Source organism: Protopterus annectens, chromosome 1.part0 (genome assembly GCF_019279795.1).
Source record: "Protopterus annectens isolate FY-2018-M chromosome 1.part0, PAN1.0, whole genome shotgun sequence".
NCBI lineage: Eukaryota > Metazoa > Chordata > Ceratodontiformes > Protopteridae > Protopterus > Protopterus annectens.
In genome coordinates this window covers 1,741,592,450-1,741,612,241 of record NC_056725.1, presented here as the reverse complement: position 1 = coordinate 1,741,612,241, position 19,792 = coordinate 1,741,592,450, and the positions used below count along the sequence as shown (strand labels likewise).

General features: G+C 42.1%; 1 protein-coding gene across 1 annotated transcript in view; it reads left to right on the top strand.

The window, feature by feature from the left end:
- The window catches only part of PPIL4 (peptidylprolyl isomerase like 4), a 614,262-nt gene extending 598,312 nt beyond the window's left edge, over positions 1–15,950 (top strand). Inside the window, exon 13 of the mRNA XM_044069026.1 lies at positions 15,472–15,950. Within this exon, the coding sequence (XP_043924961.1) occupies positions 15,472–15,726 (255 nt within the window). The 3' untranslated portion in view covers positions 15,727–15,950. The remainder of the gene's footprint in view (positions 1–15,471) is intronic.
- The last annotated feature ends 3,842 nt before the right edge of the window (positions 15,951–19,792 follow it).

Sequence of the window (19,792 nt, the reverse complement as noted above, 5' to 3'; positions counted from 1 at the left end):
ACACCCTCTTCACCCAAAACAAATCTTAGTCACCCCATCTTCACCTTCAACCCTGTGCCAACCAAAATCATACAAAAATTACTCCTAAAACTTAGGCCAGCCTCTACAGCCACCGATAATATACCTTCTGAATATCTACAACTAGCAGCTGAAGCAATAGCCTACCCTGTCTCCCTATTAATAAACAGATCTATATCAGAGTGCAAAGTACCCCATCTTTGGAAAATATCACATATTACACCACTGCACAAAGGGGGTACCTCTGTAGAACTTAGTAACTATCGACCCTTAGCTATACTATCCCCCCATCAAAACTTCTAGAGAAGGTTGTCCACATTGCAACTGATGAAATACCTCTTAGAAAACAAATTACTATCCACTCAGCAACATGGTTTCAGACCATTTCATAGCACCACCACCACACTTACATTATTCACTAATACCATCAATAACCACAGAAACAATGGACTTGGTAGTATCTGCAATTCTCTTAAACTTATCTAAAGCCTTTGACATGGTCAACCATGAAAAACTGCTTCATACACTAACCACCCTAAATCTCAGCTTCTCTACTATTTCTTGGTTTAAGAGATACCTAGGTAGGCAACAAGCTGTAAAATGACTAAATCAGCTCTCTCCCTTACTGCCCGTCTCCCTAGGGGTACCCCAAGGCTCCACCCTGAGTCCTCTACTCTTCGCCCTATTTACTAATCATCTACCAACCACCAAACCCAAAGCCTCAATAGTCCAATATGCAGATGATACCACCATTATCTGTGCAGCCAACTCCCTTGACCACCTCGTATCCCTAACACAAGAATGTTTTTTCCTGGCAGAAACATGGATCACTAACCAAAGCGTCATTCTAAACCCAGCCAAAACTAAATTACTCCTCTTCAGCCCTCACAGATCTCCACCCCCTTCATCTAACTTTTCAATCTCCTCTCATAACACCACCATCACACCCAACAGTTACGCCAAATTGCTAGGCCTTGAAATTGGTAATGGCCTTAAATTTGACATTCATATCTCCCAGACCATAAAAAGAGTCCACAGAAAAATGGGCCTACTCTATCGCAATAAACAATTTCTCACCAGTCACTCTTAAGGTTACCACAGCCAGGACACACCTCCTATCGACCGTACTTTACTCCTCCCCTGTGCTTACCAATCTCCGAAAAACTGAGCTCAACAAACTAGATAGCTGCTACAATAAAATAGCCAGCTTCACCTCAGGATTACCTTCTAGAACCTACCATTGTGAAAGCCTCAAAAAACTCAGCTGGCTAGAACTCCCCCTGTCCCTTTAAGTCAACCAGCTAGCACTTGCTCACAAAGCACTACATCATCCAGGCAACACACCAGCCCTGCAGCAACTACTCCAGTCTTACGCCACTACCAGATCCCTGAGATCAAGTACCCAACACCTCCTTAAGGTAACTTGTTGTGTCTTTCGGCTTTTCCCGGTTAGGGGTCGCCACAGCGGAACTCCAGTCTGCTAATGATTGGCAGTAGATTTTTACATGTCGAGTTACCAGCTCTGACGCACAACCTTCAACGAAGGTACGCCCATTCACGCATGTCTCCACACAGAAGACACTTTCACTGAGAATCGAACAGGACAACGTCTTACTGTGAGGCGACAGTGCTACCGCAGCACCACCACCGCATCATACCCCCTTAAGGTAACAAACTTTAAAAATGAGGCAGGTAGATCCGTTTATAGCCACTTCATCTCTAAAATCTGGAACTCCCTTCCAGCCCACATAATAAATAACTCCACCACCCAATTCAAAAAACTACTCAAAACACACTTCCTGAATCACAGATTATGTACCTGTACCCCTGGATAGTAACTCGTATGAATCTGTTTTCCAGCAACTAGAGTAACAGCTTATCTACTGCTTTTGTAATGTCTGCATGGGGTAATAGTATCACTGAATACTGTAAAGAAACCTAAAGGACAGAGTAAGTCTCTCATGTGTAGAAATGAGTTATGGAAGTTATCTACTCTATCTTCCTGCTGTACTTGCTGTTAAACACCTCTATAACATGTATATATTAATGTAGCTTGTGAATGTTGGCAAATACACTCTTTGGTTAACTCACTATCTTATATGTACTATACTTCTATATGAATTATAAAGATTGTGTACTCTGTATTTTGTTTAATTGAACCTTTTGGTTAACATGTCTTTCTCTTGTTAATGATTTTACTGCTCTGGAGCTTTTCTCCCCGGGCCTCCACTGAAAATGGACAAATATCCATTTGGACTCTCCCGGTTAACAAATGTAAAATAAAATAAATAAATATCTCATATCTCAACTGTGTACTATACAATGTGTATGTTCGGTGCATTATAATTAACATAATTATTTAATTAACGTACAGCATCATACTGATCTAAATCATAATTGTAAAGACCTCTTGTCTCATGTATGTAATCTCCATAGTAATATCTAACATCTGTAATTAATGTGCAAGTATGTTTCACTTATTGTATGTAAAAATAATTATTGTTGCTCTGTAATATGTTATTTGTCTCTGGAGCTTTTCTCCCAGGCTTCCTCTGAAAATGGGCACCCACCCAGTTGGGCATTCCCAGTAAACAAATGTCAAGTAAATAAATAAAGAATATTTATAATTTGGAAGTCTGTCTGAATAAACAGTCTCTGTGAGATAGATGTTTTGGTCAACAGAAAATGTGAATTGGCAATAGTCCAAGTCACAGTGAAGTGATGTGTTATAAAAAAGACAGGGGCTTCCAGGAGAATAAGATATTAGGTTTGAATATGTAGATGTTGTGTGTATTTAGTGTGCTATACAGTCTGTGGTTTAGCAAAATGAAAGAGAGAGAAAAGAATGTGCTGACATGTCAGTTTGTTTCTGACAGATACATGTGAAGAGTAACAGTACTGAATATTAAAGTCTTACTGACTGCTAAACCTATGGTTACTTGCTGTCAGAGTAGAATGATGGCTTATATGACATTAGGTACTCTGTTGTTGTTGTTCCTTTGGCTTTTCCTGGTTAGGGATCGCGACAGTGGAACTCCGGTCCGCTAATGATTGGCAGTAGATTTTCACAGTGCCTAGGTGCCAGCTCGATGCCCAACCTTCAACGAAGGCACGCCCATTCACACGTGTTTTGAATGCCACTCAACCGCGGGGAGGACATGCAGACTCCCCAGGGCTCCTGCCGAGAATCGAACAGGAGAACCTCTTGCTGTGAGGCAACAATGCTACCACTGCACCACCGCGGCACAAATAACATTAGGTACTCTGTTATTATGAATAAAATAAGGTGCCAAAATGCAAACCTCTGTTATAATTGCAGTTACTGTTACTTTTCTAAGATAGCCTACAGTTTGGATTCTTGGTACTTCATTATAAAATCGTGCATTACCAAAATAAGAAATACTTGTCCATAGCTACACCTTATGTGCTTCCATTGTTCATTACTCAGAGGGAATTTATTTAAGTGTTATAGTGCTTCATAAAATTAAGATTCAGATTCAAATTATTGACTGTTAGACTGAACAACTGAATTAGGTTAATCTCCATTGCTCTTCATTCCAAAACTGTTTGGAACTGTCCTTGAAGATCAGTAACTAAGACACAATAATCAGACTGGGAAAATGTGCTGCCACTAGATTGTCAGTCATTTTTTCATGTAACTGTGTACCTTTGAATGTTCATCATTGCGAGTGTCTTCTCTACTTCTGTTATATAATCTGTCTCTGGGCATGCCCTGCATTTGATTAGATAAACCAACAATAAGTGTAAGATTACTGGAGTGTAACAAATCTTCCTGTACATCTCTTTTATTGTGATTTATTTTCCATTAAGTGTCAGAGCATGTTATCTTCTGTGCTAAATGATCATTAACTTGAATGTAATGTGCAGGGAAAACCTTTAGTTTTATGGCAGGGCATAACCTGCTCTTCTGAAGTTTCAGGCTCACACAGACACATACCGTTTCTGAAGTGTAACTATAAAGAGCCAGGCTGCAGCTTTCCATGCTGACATTTTTCAAGTGTCCCTTTAAGCCTGTAAAAAAGAAATTGTGTACTTCCCTTTCTAAGCAGAAGTGGATAATTAAATATTGCATCTAACATCAGTAGCATAGTAACTCCTGATGATGGGACGCTGTTATCATGAAAGTTTGAGTAATTGCAAAACTATGCTGGTCCAATAAAAGGTGTTGTATAACCTCTGAGTTCCAGTGTATTTGTGCTTTTTACAGTCACACACAAATACACACAAGATGCACACTGCGTCTGTCACTGAAGTGTAGTTTTCATACTCGACATTTGAGCTGTACACTTTCTTTTTTTTTCTTTGAACGGGTAGGCATTAAAGACATCCGTGCCACACATAGTTGAACAATTGGTGTATTTATGTCATTACTAATGGAATAGAATTTGTCTTTTTTAGTCAAAGTTATTTATTTCAGTGTTGATATTAAACTGACTAGGTGTAACAAAATCAACAACTGTTTGGTTTGAATTTCCTAAAGGTGGAAGAACTTTAACCTTAGTAATGGCACCAAATGAATTAGTGAACTGCCATTCAAGAATATTATTTTTCTGTGTTGGCAAATAATCAGCTGTGAACAGATATTTAATGACATGGGTGTGTCTGTGTGGAGTTTTCATATTGTCATGGTGTCTGCATAGATTTTCTGTGGAAACTCTGGTCTCCTGCAGTGGGTTACCATCTCCTCTAAGACACGTTTCCCTGCTTTTCTGGATGGGCAGTGGTTCTCATATGATGCTGAATTGGATTGTGCTGGTATTCAGCGAAAGAATGAATAAAAGAAAGAACTCTGGTTTCCTCCCACTTCCCAAAACAAAAACATGCTTGATGGCTGGCAGCTCTGAAATCCCCATATAACCTTGCAGTTTGTTAGTCTGTCCAGTCTGCCAGTACTTGTATATGATTGTGTGTGTTTGTATATGTGTGTATGTGTGAGTACATATGCACAGACTCATACCCCACCAAATATCTAATTTCTTGTTGTATGTGTTAATTCTGGTCATCTGAAGTTGATTTAAATAGTTACAGCAGATTGTGCGTCTGTCACCAGTTCAAGAGTAGCATTCAGTGAGTCAGCTTACTACTCAAATACTCTTATTACTTAAATATTTCCCCTCATCCAGTGAATTTTTTAAATCTGATGTTGTCATTTTCATTCATTCCTCAACTGTTAAGTTCGGATCCAATCCTCAGATCCGACTTGACCGCTTCTCAAACTCCTCCCTTTACCCATAATGCCCTAGTCACCTTACATACCTCAGATCTCATTTGCTGCTGTAACATTCAGCTGTAGGTCATGAAACTCTGAAGTGAGACTTTTGAATTTTTGTGAGCTATTTTTCTATATAATTCATATAGTACTTATCCCTTTCTCTTTTTTCCTCCCTTTAACCCTTTAATATCTATAGTTATAATACTATTCTTTCACTCTTAGAGTAGTTTTGATTACCATCGCTGGTATCCTGTTCCTTTATAGTACTTTTATGTACTCATTTTTGTAACACTTTACCTTTGTTGGTAATTTGCTTTCTTCATAATATAAAAAAAAAAAAGAAAAAGATTTTCTTCCATATTCTTTTGGTATTTCTGCCTTTTCATTAAAATGTCTGATAAACCTTCCCATCTTGACATTGACTGTGACATCTGTAGGGGATTTAACTCCCATGCCTTAACTCACCGTAAAAATTAGTTAATTCTTGGGTGCTTGCTGCCCTCAAAACCTGCATCTACAGCCTCTAGGGCTCAAACTCCTAAAAGGTTGGACAAAAAAGGAGATTCTCCTTCAAAACAGTCATGTAAGAGATCTCATAATCCAACAATGACTTCTTCGGCTCTGTCCTTGGAGCTGCCCCTCAAACAAGCTAAAATGGCAGATCCAACTGATTTGGATCTGAGACATAGATCCCACAAGTCACCCTGGATCCGTTCACATGAATTATTGTCTGATTCAATCACCTGTTTGCTCCCATCACCCTTTTTGGCATTTCCTAGTCACCACTCAAGACCCTCATCCACAGCATCATCCTGCCAGTCTTCTAGAAGTCTATCCAAAGCAGATGTGGACAGGATGATGAAGTTTCTCAATACACAGATACAAATGGGAGTTCTTCCGGTTCAACCCATTTGGGTCCAGAGACGCTTGTTAGTACCACACCTCCAATATTAGCACCTTCTCAGATTTGACCTTTGATTTTGGAGCCAGCTGATCCAAAAATCCTGGAGTTATCTTTTCAGATCCAAAGATATTGACATTTTCGACTCCGATGGTGTCTCTGAGCTGTCCGGCAGCAAGTACTTCTGAGCCAGGTGACTCTCTGAGCCATAGTGTCAGCATTGGCTGCAGGGTGTTGGATTCGACTCCAAAGTTGTCTGAGCCATCTCTACCCCTCAGAGCTTCGGCACTAGACAGCTGCGACCTGATTCCCTCTGCAAGTAGTTTACCTGTGAGGCAAAGGAAGCCAACGTTCAGTATGCCTGCCCCGTCACATCCATCGGTTTCTCTTTCTTGCCGGCATTCTCCCTTCAAGGTAGTGAAGATAGCCTTCTCTATTCCAAGAGTTCAGACTTCTGTACACTCTCTGGCTTTGATTCCCCAATCCCATTTGATTCTGCATCCAGAGCCTCGGTTATCTGCTCCACTGGGATAACCAGCCCGAGCCGGTCTCCAAGACTACCCAGCAGGATACAGTTATCGCTTCCGATACCTCCCTGGAGCATCCACCGAAGAGGTTCCTCAGCAGAGGAAGTGCAAAAAGGAGGCACTTAGACTCTCCACAAGAGCCTGTCAATGAGTACACTGATTTTGATGCAGGGAATGGTCTCCCAGATACCACCTGATGATGTCTCATTTGAAGACATCTTCGAACTCCTAAAACAAAGGGGTGGTCAGTCCTCCGATATCCCTTCCCAAGAAGAGTTGGTGGCCTGGAGGCCTTTGGCGCTGGCCTGTCTACTTCCTGGGTGACTGCCTGACAATGACCTAATTAATTTAGTCTCTCTACAGGCGTGGAAGGAGCCTGACATGACTGAGCCAATTCCTAAGAGAACAGATAGGATCCTGGCATCACCTAAGGATAGACCATGCTGGAGTAAAGGCATACCCATTGATGCCATGGTCATAGCAATGGACACTTAGAAGAAACTGACAAAACAAAGTTCCTCTGTCCACCCCTAACAAGGACTCTAGGGCACTGGACAGGTTTGAGAAGCATCTTTATGCTTCTGCGACATTTGCCCTCATGTCACTGAATTATTTGGCACATTTTACAAGACTGCAGAGGGAATTGATCAAGGAACTTTCCAAATCCCTTTCTGGGACTACATTCTGAGGTAGAAAGCACTATTTCCTTACAGTTCGCTACCCTTCATTGTATTTCAAATTTGTCCATGAGACTTATCTCCCACAAGACTAAAGGTACCTCATGGGTGTTGGGTTTGGCATTTCCATCAGAAGACATGCCTGGATGTGCTTTTGTGACTTTATGGAACCCTTCAAATCTTCCTTCATCAGTGCTTCCTTTGGCAGAGCCTCCATATTTGGCCCCAAAGTAAAACACAGACTGTCTAGGTGTGAGCAGGATGGAAAACCCTGTCTGCTGTGGGCATACGTTTTTTGACCCCTCAATGGACCTTTTCTAGGAACCAACAAGGTGGACAGAAAATGCGGTTCAGAAAATCTTAGGGTCCCTTCACATTGGAGACAGTTCCCCCAGGGACAGAGGGGGAAACTCTAATGGATGACACCTTTGCCCAACGGTTCTTGGAATTCATAAATTCCACCGCCTGGATCAACTAATCCATAGTCCCACCAGGGGCTCCAATATCCTAGATCTGGTCATTACCAACATGGGAAATCAATGCTCCACACCTATGGTCATTCCCTCGTTGGTCAGGTCTGACCATAAGCTAATCACCCTTAACAACCACATCCTACCCCCACCCCCAGTAAGGAAACCTCCATTAAAATCCTTCTCCAAAGCCAACTTCATGTTACTCAAGTCAGAAGTGACAAACTTCATGACACCCATGCAGACAGGAACTGAAAGTTCGACTGCTGAATCCTACACTAAGGCACTGTATGAGCACATCCACTCATGCATGAATCGTGCCATCCCAAATAGAACCAAGATGCTCTCATCTAAAAAAAAAGGAAGCCAATCTGGTGGTCCCCTGTCATAAACAAACTTTACAAAAAAAGGAAGAAACTGTTGCAAAAAAGAGGAAAATCCCAGGATGCAAAAAACTCCCTTACCAGCCTCAGTAAGAAGCTGAGATCCCTCATAAAATCCTCCAAAGCTAGTTATGAAAATAAAATTGCCAAAGATTCCAAAGACATCAACAAGGCATTCTATAACTATGTCAAGAATCTAAATGGAAATGCTCAGATCTGCTCTGAGCTACAACAGAATGGCATTAAATATACTGATCCCAAGGAAATTGCCAGTATCCTGGCAAATCAATTCATTGCCAACTTCATCCCCCCCTCTCCCCCCCTAAACGGCCCTTCTCAATATGGGAAGATTGTCAAATTTTGATAATAACAGCCACACAGGTGAAAAAAACGCACTCTACAAAGCTAAGAATACAGCATCCACGGGACCAGATGACATCCCGGGCTGTGTATTACATGAACTACAAAATGAACTGGCACCTCATCTAAGTGTCATGTTTAATCATAGCCTCACCTCAGGCTTCATGCCCACTGAGTAGCACACAGCTACAGTTATCCCACTCCACAAGGGGGGAATCCACCTTGGATCCCGGGAACTACCGTCCCATCAGTCTGACTAGCCTGATCTGCAAGGCCATGGAACGTGTTATCATGGAACTTATAAACAAAGACATTGGCAATCTTCAAACAGTGGAACCCACCCAGTTTGGGTTCGTGAAGGGCCGATCTTGTCTCCTGAACCTGATTGACTTCTTTGAATCAGTCTCCAAAGCCGTGGATGAGGGTAAGGCGGTCCACACAGCCTATCTGGACCTCGCCAAGGTCTTTGGCACCATCCCCCACTCTGGAATCATAGATAGACTTACTAAGCTGGGCATTAATCCCTATGTCACTTGATGGGTTGCCAACTGGCTTACTGACAGAACCCACACTGTAAAAGCAGCCAACTCCAAATCCAGCTCCAGACAAGTGACAAGTGGAGTACCTCAGGGTTCAGTCCTGGGACCGCTCTTGTTTGGCATCTACTTCTCTGAAGTCTAGGCCAACACTAAGGGACTCTGGCTAACAAGGTTCGCAGATGACTGCAAACTGGGAGCCATTATTGAATCCCCAGATGATGTGGATACTCTACAAAAGGGCCTTACAGAAACAGATGCTTGGTGCCAGAGCCATGGGCTCAAGCTCAATGCCAAGAAATGTATAGTTATCCCCTTTGGGAAAAAAACATGCACCTGTGAATTACCACATAGGTGGCAGTACACTAAACACCAAAAGTGTGATAAGAGACTTAGGGACACAGGTGGACAGTGGTCTCACCTTCGATAACCACATCGCCACAACAGTCAGGAAGTCCTTCTATGTGGCACACCTCATCACTAAGGGCTTTTCATCCAGAAAAAAGGAAGTCATTGTCCCACTGTACTCATCCCTCATTAGACCCATTAAAAAATACACCGCCTTGTTTGGTATGTACCTCTCAAGACATCTGCAACAACTGGAAAGGCCGCAGAAATACCTCACTAAAAGAATGACCTACGTTGACAGCCTTAAAAAAACTCCAGCTATACTCTGTCGCATATCGTCTACTAAGAGATGATCTCTGCTTAACATACAAGGCCATGTCAAACCCAGAGCTGTTGGACATGCTACACTTAAAGAAATCCCAATCCCTCAGAGCCACACGCTCCAGGGATCTAAACCTTGTCATCACAGTAAACAAAACATGCTGGAGGGATAGGTTCCTGACCCAGAGACTACCCAAACTCTGGAATAGATTGTCCATACATGTCAAGCAGAGCTCCTCTTTGGCCCTCTTCAAAAGGAACCTTGACGATTGGATGGGAGAAAGGAAATTCACCCCGGGGATCACGTCAGTCATCCTGCTAGACAGGGGTCCAGGGAAGTAAATAGTGTGGTAAGAAATAGCCAGGGAATTGTTATGGCTAGGTTTGTATAGGCCCTAGGGCCAATAGCCTAGTACTAACCTATGAACCTGTCTCTGTGGCAGAGGTGGTCTGCATAACCAGGGATCTAGGGATATTTTTTCTGACCGATCCTATCAGTGCTCCTAAAAGGAGGCCCAACTGTCCATCTCTGGAGGCAGTTGGGGGTTGTTTTAATCTGAGCCACAGAGCCTGGCTAGAAATTACGAGAGATACACAGGTGTGAAGGGTTAATATCCAGAGGTTACACAAATACTATTTTCCCATTCACCCCCCTCCCCAGTATCAAACAAAATCCCTGATGTTCCACCCAGTCAGAGGGAAGTAACAGCAGCACTAGAAATAAATAAGCTGTTAGAAAAAAGTGTCATCCAGGAGGTTTTCCCAGTCCAGAAATAGTCCATAACTTTTTCAAAATTCTTTTCAGTGCCAAAAAAAACCAGAGGACTGGAGACCAGTCTTTGATCTCAGCAAACCAAATTGATTGGTTCAGTGTGCAGTGTTCCTGATGGTCACAGTTCAGTCTGTTCTGCCCTTTCTGTGCAAGGATGACTGGATGTGCTCTATAGATCTTCAGGATGCATACTATTTCATAAAAATGAACAGACGGTCCAGGAGATTTCTACGCTTCGGAGCCAGTTATTACCAATTCAGAGCACTGCCCTTTGGTCTCACCACAGACCCGGGGTATTTACCAAGTCTATGGCAGTAATTGCAGCTCACATGAGACCGCAGGGATTCCGAGTGTTTCTATATCTGGATGACTGGCTCCTAACCATTCCGAGCAGGCATCAACTAATTCAAGCTTGAGACTACTTACTCCAGTTGTGCTCTTATCTGGGGATTTCTGTCAATTACAACAAATCTCAAATCAAGCCAACTCAGATTTTGCAGTTCAAGGATGCCCTTTTCAATATGGTCACTCAAATAGCTTCTCTCCCTCTGTCCTGGTTTCAAACATTCCATTTCCAGGTCAAAAATATCATTCAAAGCTCTTCTCGTTCAGCTCGTCTGATACTCCAAGCATTGGGATCCACATCAGCAGCAATCACTCTTGTACCTCTGGCAAGGTACCATATGAGAATCCTTCAATGGACACCATCACAACTCAATGGTCTGTTCTCCATTAACCTTTATCCAGCCCAGTCAAAATGACGCATGTTTGCAGTAATTACCTTCTATGGTGGATCTATCACAATCCAAAATAAGAAGGCTGTCCCTTTGTTCTCCCTCAACCCAAGGTCAAAGTGACCATGGACGCCTCTCAAATTGGGTGGGTGGGGCAAGTTTTGGGAAGGACAGTCCAAGGCATATGGTTTCCCGAAGAGGCCAACATGCATATCAATATTCTGAAGATAAGAGCTGTCCTAGCATTGCAGGCCTTTCAAGACACTCTTGCAACTGGGACTATTGTGATTTAGATGGAGATTATGTCTGTGGTCTAGTATATCAAAAAACAAGTGGGAAACAGATCTTAGCCTCTTTTTCAAGAAGCTATGAGAGTATGGCAATGGACGATCTCATCCAATCACTTTTGGATAGCAACACACATTTTGGGGAAGTCCAGCATAATTGCAGACAAGTTAAGCATGTATAATTCTAATGCCTAATGAATGTTCTCTCTGTATGATAGTGGCAGAGAGGATTTTCCATCAATGGGGCCAACCATGCTTCGATTTTTTTGCATCTCTTCTCAACAGCAAGTGCAGCAGTTTCTTTGCCCTGATCCCTGCCCCAGTTGAGAAGTCCCCGAGAGAGATTCTCTACTTCACGTTTGGTCCTCCAGTCTCCTTTAAGCTTACCCCCCATTACCCATAATACCCAAATTTCTACCTTCATTGTCCCTTTAGTGGTCTTTTCATATCTATTTTTGGTGTCTTTAGCCTCATCTTCTACATCGACCCTGGATTCTGGATCAAACTCCAGACTACCCTGGATTCTGGATCCAACTCCAGACCTACTGTCTCACCTGACAGGCATTACTCATCTGGACATTTCAGGTCTGAAGTTGACAGCATAGTTTCTCTAGTTCCGTTGACTGCTAGACATTCCAGGCTCTCCTCCCCTGTCACATTCTGTTATTATCCCACAAAGCTTCCACTAGAAAAGTTTACAAAAGTAAATGGAAAAAAATTGTTTTTTGGGCATATAAAAAGAATTTAGATCCTTTTTCAGCACTGATTTTTAAGGTGCTTGATTTTTGTTTAGCCATGATTTGCAGTGAAGGGACTAGCTCTGCAACTGTCAGAGTACAATTATCAGCCATTTCTAACTTTCATATAGGAGTAAATAATTCACCCTTAGCTTCTTCCAAGCTTTGCAAAGCCTTTTGAAGAGGAACATATTTACTTAGACCTCCTGTAAAGGATCCTAGTCCTCCTTGGAATTAAATGTTGTTCTTTAGACCTTAACCACCCTCCCCCCCAAACCGTCAACTAAGTCTGAACTACTATTTTTGATCTGGAAGACTGTTTTCTTAGTTGCTATTACTTCTGCCAGAAGAGTGTCTGAACTTCAGGCTCTTTCTTCTAAACCTTATTTAATTTTTCACAAGGATAAAGTATCTCTAAGGACTGATCCTCCCTTTCTACCTTAGGTGGTGCCAGAATCTAATATTAAGCAGGTTATCAGCCTTCCAGTTTTCTTTCCAAATTTCTGAAACAATTATACCTGTTGGATGTTCACAGACAGTTATGTCTTTTCCTTCACAGAAGTAAAGATTTGAAGAAATTTGTTTTGTTTTCTGAATCAAAATTAGGCAAACCAGTTTATAAAGTGGCTTTAGCCAAATGGTTGACTGATTGTATTATCTTTGTTTATGAAAAAGTGGGTTTGCCTTAATCAAAACCACCAGAAGTTCATTCCAGTAGGTCTATGGCAACTTCTTCAACCCTTTTGTCTAGAACTTCCTTGGATGATATTTATGCAGCAGCAACTTGGGATAATCCTCAGACCTTTATTGCTCATTAGAATTTGAATCTGGTCTCTAGGGGAAGAGCTGCCTTTGGCTTAGCTGTGCTCAGGAATATCCTTCTTTAGAGTCCTCCTGGGATTTAGGTAGCTTGGGACTCTGTCCCAACAGTTGAGGTATGAATGAAAATGACAACATCAGATAAAAAGTTATGTACTCACCATAATGTTCCATCTGTATTGCCCATTTTCATTCTTCCTCAACTTCCTCCCACCAACCCCCTCCTTTGCTTTTCTCCTGGAAAGATCGAAGGATGTTGAAGGAACCTCTGTTCCTTTGTTTGAGTTCCAGATTCTGTTATTTCTTGATTCTGTACTACTCTGTAAGTCTGTGGACAGCAAACAAGATCTGTGGTATGTAAAGTGACTATGACATTATGGATAAGGGGAGGAGCTAGAGAGTTTCATTGTTCTACGATCTGAAAGAAGCGACTGAGTCACATCCAAGATCAGGTCCGTACCCAGCAGTTTAGGAAGAATGAAAATGGACAACACAGATGGAAAGTTATGGTGAGTACATAACATTTTTAGGTACTTATGTATTATCGCAACCAGATTTTTGCGGTAATGCTGGTTGTTTCTGTTTAGGTCAAATAGTAGTGCAGTGTTATGAAGGTTAGAGACGTGTTCTGTAATGTTTTTGTACTTTTAAGAACGTTTATCATTGAAACGGCTCAAAAAATAAGGTTCAAAAACATGTTTCCCCTTTTACCGCCAGTATCTCCTGTCAGTTAAGTGAATCCCATTCTGCTGCAAACTTGTTCCTTCCACATGCTGTAGTCGGTGAAGTAGGAAATCCCTATTTTCAAACCTGTATTATTTATCATCCGTTTCAATGATGAAGCTACCTAAGTCCGCCAAACCTGTTTCTAACCTTCATAATACTGTCATACATCGAAAAAAAAACAAAAAGGTAACGCTGAAGTAGTAGTATTCCTTCACCAAAAGGAACTGCAGTACAAAATAATCCATTCCACAGATCGTATGCTAACTCCACTCCTTTCAGCCCAACACATGTACACACGCAACCACTGTGATCGCTGAATTCAATGCTTGACATCTTTAAAGGACGCTACCCACACACCTCAAAATTATATGTCTTACTAGTTTTTTAAAACCCCCACCGATATCCCCAGCAGACTTTCTGCCAGTCTACCCTTCTATATCACACTTTAGTGAGGCCATTTCAGTAAAAGTGAAGAAAGTAAACTATGTCGCAAAATCTGGTTGCGATAATACGCAAGTACCATTTTTTTCTGTTCTCTTGAAGTTGTATCCTCTTCTTACAAATATTTATTTATGTATGTATGTATGTATGTACATACATATATGTGTATTTATTTATTTGCCTCTTGTTTACCAGGAAGAAAAGCTCCAGCACAGAATACAAGTATAGATTAGCAGTAATATCGAATACAATTGTTCATGATAGAAAATATCAGAAATTAACATAAAAGTATGATCTGAGAGGACTTAAAACGAATACAGGATACAACTGAAGGAAACATACTTATGTAATATGAGCAGAGTATAGCTGATTTGCTAGCAATTGAGGTAACAAAAGTATGATAATTAATACTTCTAGTGGCTAGATTTAGGGAGAATAAGGATTAGTGGTGGGTTAGAAGACAAACAAGGAAGTAGTTTGGTTTAGAAGGATTCAGATGAAAAGGGTAAGAAGTATCTGAGTGGAGAGGAGGTATGAGATGGAGGCCATAACAGGAGTAGGAGAAAGTTTGTAAATGATGCATGTATGAAAATTGTGGGACTATTTGTGTATGTTTTGGGGTGAAGTAGAGAGAAGTTGAGGTGAGAAGATTTAGAGATGGGTCGAGAGATCACCCAGGTGGAGTTGCACATTGATGAGCCCATTTGGTGAGAAGGTGATATTTTAGTTGCGACTCGAATTAGTGCGGGATTGTAATTAGTGTAGAGGCAACAAAAGTGAGTTAAAGAGTATAACATAGGCTTTATATTTTTTGTTAAATTCCCTGCAAGAACCTTACATGAACATGTCTCATCTCATGTCTTATCTCTGTCTCTTCTTTTCGTAGATGAGAACAGCCCTAGTTTATTTAACCTCTTCTCATACCAGTTTTACTGCTTTCCATTTATCTCGTCTGAGTCATGGCTGAAGTAGGTCTGCAGTGGAGCAGATCACTTACCCAGTTAACAAATTAATTAAAAATAAAAAAATGTATTAGGAAAAAGACAGTTAATGGTATTTTATTATATTTGATTGTCCTTAAAATTTCTATAATAAAAAAATGAAATGTGTTAAAGTACGTATTCTCTATTATCTGTATTATTTCTTTCCAGTTTAACTGATTTCTCTTCTGTGTTCCTTAGGAGACAGAAAAGGTGCACCGACGTCAAAGCTATGAAGAGGAATACTGCAGAGAGAAAGCAAAGAATGAAAAGAAACAAGACAGACACAGGAGTCGTAGCAGAAGTCGATCCCGAGACAGAGACAGCTATCAGAAGTTCGGTAAACACAAGGACAGATACAGAGAAGAGTACAGAGAAAGAGAGCGAGAGCGAAAAAGGGAGAGAAGTAGAAGTCCCAAAAAGTCTAAAGACAAGGAAAGGGACAGATACCGATGAAGACCTTATTTCAAAGCAGGAAAATGTGCTTTTTTTTCTTGTCTGCATTTTAATACCAGCAGGAGAAAAGTGTTCAGTAATGCCATTGAATTTTGCCTTCTCCTTATTTGCGTTTTCTAAGTGTATTTTGTTTGTGTACAAATCTTTGAAAACGAGTGCTGTAAATTTTATTAATGAATTATTGCAGCAAACTTTAAAGTATTAAATGAAAACTTTAAATATCATTATCATTTTGTTTGTTTCTTGCATTGTACAGATGTTCCTAACTTTGATATTTTAGATGTTCATCATGTTACCCTGCTGCAGTCATCACACTTGGGTTATCCTGCCGTCAGGCGGTCCCGCAGTCGGCCCAAATTCCAAAGTCTTGGTCCGGCGTCGGTTGCTGTGTCAGAGCGCCAGGGGTATATCAGAGGCATCCGACGCCATTTTCTCCAGTCTTTCTTGCTGCGAGGTGCCCAAAGCAGAAGCAGTTCGCAAGTGCCAGTTGGCAGACACCTGAGATTTTCGAATCGAGTTTCAGTCCGAAGTCTTCAAAGCTAAGTACCCCATTGGGGAACCTTTTCTTGCCTCAGTCCGATGTCAGAAAAAGTTAACAATTGCATTTCTTGTGGGAAGCAAATACTTCATAAGGACTTTCATTCTTTTTGTATACCTTGCCTAGGCCCAGACCACGACATCACTGGTTGTCGGTTTTTTGCTAGGTTCAATAAACGAACTATAAAGCGACGCTTTGATTTCGCATGACACTACTTTGGTAGAAAATTTAATTACAGTATGCCGTCGGAGCAACCGACTACCGGCGTGCATAAAAAACGCAAGGATAAAGACAGGCAGCCTAGATCCAAGCCAGACTCCGAGGCCTCGGCTGGGCCCGGTCGCTGGTTCTCCGGTTTTCAGTGAGGCGCCTACGCAGCCCCTGGCTACCGCCGAATTGGATCCCCAGACCACTTTGGATCCCCCAGCAGAAAGTTCTAGGCCGACGCAGCCATTTTGTTTAGGCTCTACTGACGACATTGCAGTAGGGGAAGCCGGTGCTGTAGAAACACCTTTGGTTTCTGAAGGTGTCTTCAGACCGACTACCCTCACCATAAAATCTTACGCTAAGCTTAAGACTCCTCTAAAACCAAAAAAGCCTACACTTCAGTCTCCAGGTCAAGGCACCATGCATAAGAAACAGATGCTTAAAATGGCTGAAGATTTGATTTCTTTGATCAGGGGTTCCCAACCCCACCCCCGACAAAAGGCCTAGACAAGAGGAGGATTATGCCTACTCTGATCAAGTGTCTGTTTCCTCAGGCTCCTCTGAGGAACAAGATATTCCTTTCCGCCTTATGAAGATTCTGATGTTGAAGACTCCATTCCCTCAGCTTCTCCCCCTGAAGATTACTCCTTTGGGGAAACCTTACATACCATGAGGGGACATTTCCACTGGGAAGGTCAGGACTACTCAGACTCAAAGAAAAGGCTCCGAGAGTTTCTTTTACTCCCCCAGCACAGACCACTTGCTATCCCCCCAGTTTTGGACATTGTGGATGATGTCTTCTTAGAATCTAGTCTAAATCCAGATTCTCTGCCTCCTGCTCCAGCCAAACCAAGTAGATACTACAGAGTGCCTGACTCACACAAATTCCTTTACAAAATCCCTGTTGCTGATCCAGAGACAATCTCCCAGGGTCCCAAAGGGGCTAAGGCTTATATGGCTAAAAATCCTGTACCCTCAGAAAGGGACTCCAGAGCACTAGATAGGTGAGGGAAGAAGGTTTACACCTCAACTACTCTAGCTATGAGAGCACTAAATTGTCAATTTCACATGCTTAAATACCAGCAATTCCTAATGTCTCAAATAAAACAAAAAATGGCCACGCACCCTCAACAGTCTGAATTCAAGGAAATGCAAGATCTGTTGCATGCAGCTGAACAGGTGGGCAAACCTACTTTACAATGTGGTTTTGATGCCCTGGAAGCTTTCTCTAGAGCAGCTGTTACTGGGTCTGTTATACGTAGGCATGCTTGGTTAAAGGAACAATCTCTGCCTGATCATGTTAAAGCAAAGTTACTGGATGCACCCTTACAGCAGGATGTCTTATTTGGGGTTAAAGCAGAGGAGGTTTTAAAGAAAATGGAGGATAAGGCAAAATCTATGCAGACGGTCAAAAATTTCTTACAGGTACAGCCCCCACGCTTTAGCAGAAATTGGCCAACAAAAAATTGGTCCTTTCCAGCTTCTGACAGACCACAGAGGGGTAAATACAGGCGCCCAAGGGGCAGAGGACAAGCACAAATCCCTTACAAACCTCGCCAATGGGGCACTACAACACAGAAGGGAGGAGAAGACAGGTCCCAAACTACTAGAAGGCAAACACAATGGCTTAAACCTCAAACTGCCAAGCAAAACTCTCTCTTGGAAGCTCCCTTGGGAGGAAAATTAGCACTTTTTGCAGACAACTGGCGCATCGTCACAAAGGACAAATGGGTCCTAGACATTATCTCACACGGATACAGATTCCATTTCCACACCTTGCCAAGGATAAAAGGAATGCCAAACCTGCCACAAAATCATTGGGCAGAGGCACAAAAACAAATTACAGCTCTCATGGACATGAGAGCCATTCAACTGGTACCTACACAGGAGCAAGGCCAAGGATTTTACTCGAGGCTCTTTCTAGTCCCCAGAAAGGACAATGCTTGGAGACCCATTCTGGACCTTTCAGTTTTAAACACCTTCTTGCAAGTACCCAAATTCAAGATGCTAACACTACAGCAGCTTCTTCCCATGTTGGGCAAGAAAGCTTGGCTAGTAATGCTGGACCTCAAGGATACATACCTGCATGTCCCTATCAGACAAAATTGCAGAAGATACCTCCGTTTCATTGCAGGTTCAACCCATTACCAATTCTCTGCACTGCCCTTTGGCTTATCTACTGTGCCCAGGGTCTTCACAAAATACCTGGCACCAGTAATTGCATACTGCAAACAAAGAGGAATTCACATATACCCATACCTGGACGACTGTCCCATCCAAGCAGAAAGCAAGGACATTCTCTTACAACACCTGGCTTTTGTAAAACATCTTCTAAGTTGCCTAGGGTACACAGTAAACGAAAAGAAATCAAAACTAGTGCCCTCACAAAATATGACATTCCTGGGTGCCAGCTTGAATACAACGGCCCAGATGGCTTATCTGACGCCAGACAAACAACTACAATTAACTCAGTACTTCAGAACAATGGCAACAAAGACCCAACTCCCTGCAAGAAAAATTCTGCAGGCCTTGGGCTTCATGGCATCTTGCATACTACTAATACCATTTGCAAAACTGCATATGAGGAAATTACAATGGTACCTAAAAAGCATATGGACTCAACACAGCCACAGCTTGGAAACAATGATAACTCTCATTCCCTGCCTTCAACAGGAGTTTCTATGGTGGTCACAGGCATGTCACCTCAACAAGGGTCAGCCTTTCACCCTACCCCCAGCCAGGCAAACTATGACAACAGATGTATCGGACTATGCCTGGGGGGCACACATGGCAGGATGGTGCGTTCAAGGCATATGGACAGCAGATCAAAGGAATCTGCACATCAATCAAAAAGAAATGCTAGCTGTACAGAATGCCCTGACAGCCTTCAAGGACCTCTTGCATCCAGGACAGCTTATCATAAGGACAGACAACACCACAGTAATGTGGTACATAAACAAACAAGGGGGTACACACTCCTACCTTCTATGCAGGCAAGCAATGACCTTGTGGAACACAGCACTGGCTTACCAAGTTCAATTACAAGCTCAATTCTTGCCAGGAAAAAAGAACACATTGGCAGACAACCTAAGCAGAAACATCATGGATCCCCACGAGTGGAAACTGGATCCACAAGTATTCGCAATGATAGCTCAAAAATGGGGGCTCCCAGACATAGACCTGTTTGCCAGCCCTCAAAACTATCAGCTAACAAAGTTTTGCACAAGGACTTTTCACCATCAAGCTTGGAAAGTGGACGCACTCTCATTCAGTTGGAAAATGCTAACAGTATATGCCTTTCCTCCATTACCCCTTCTCTCA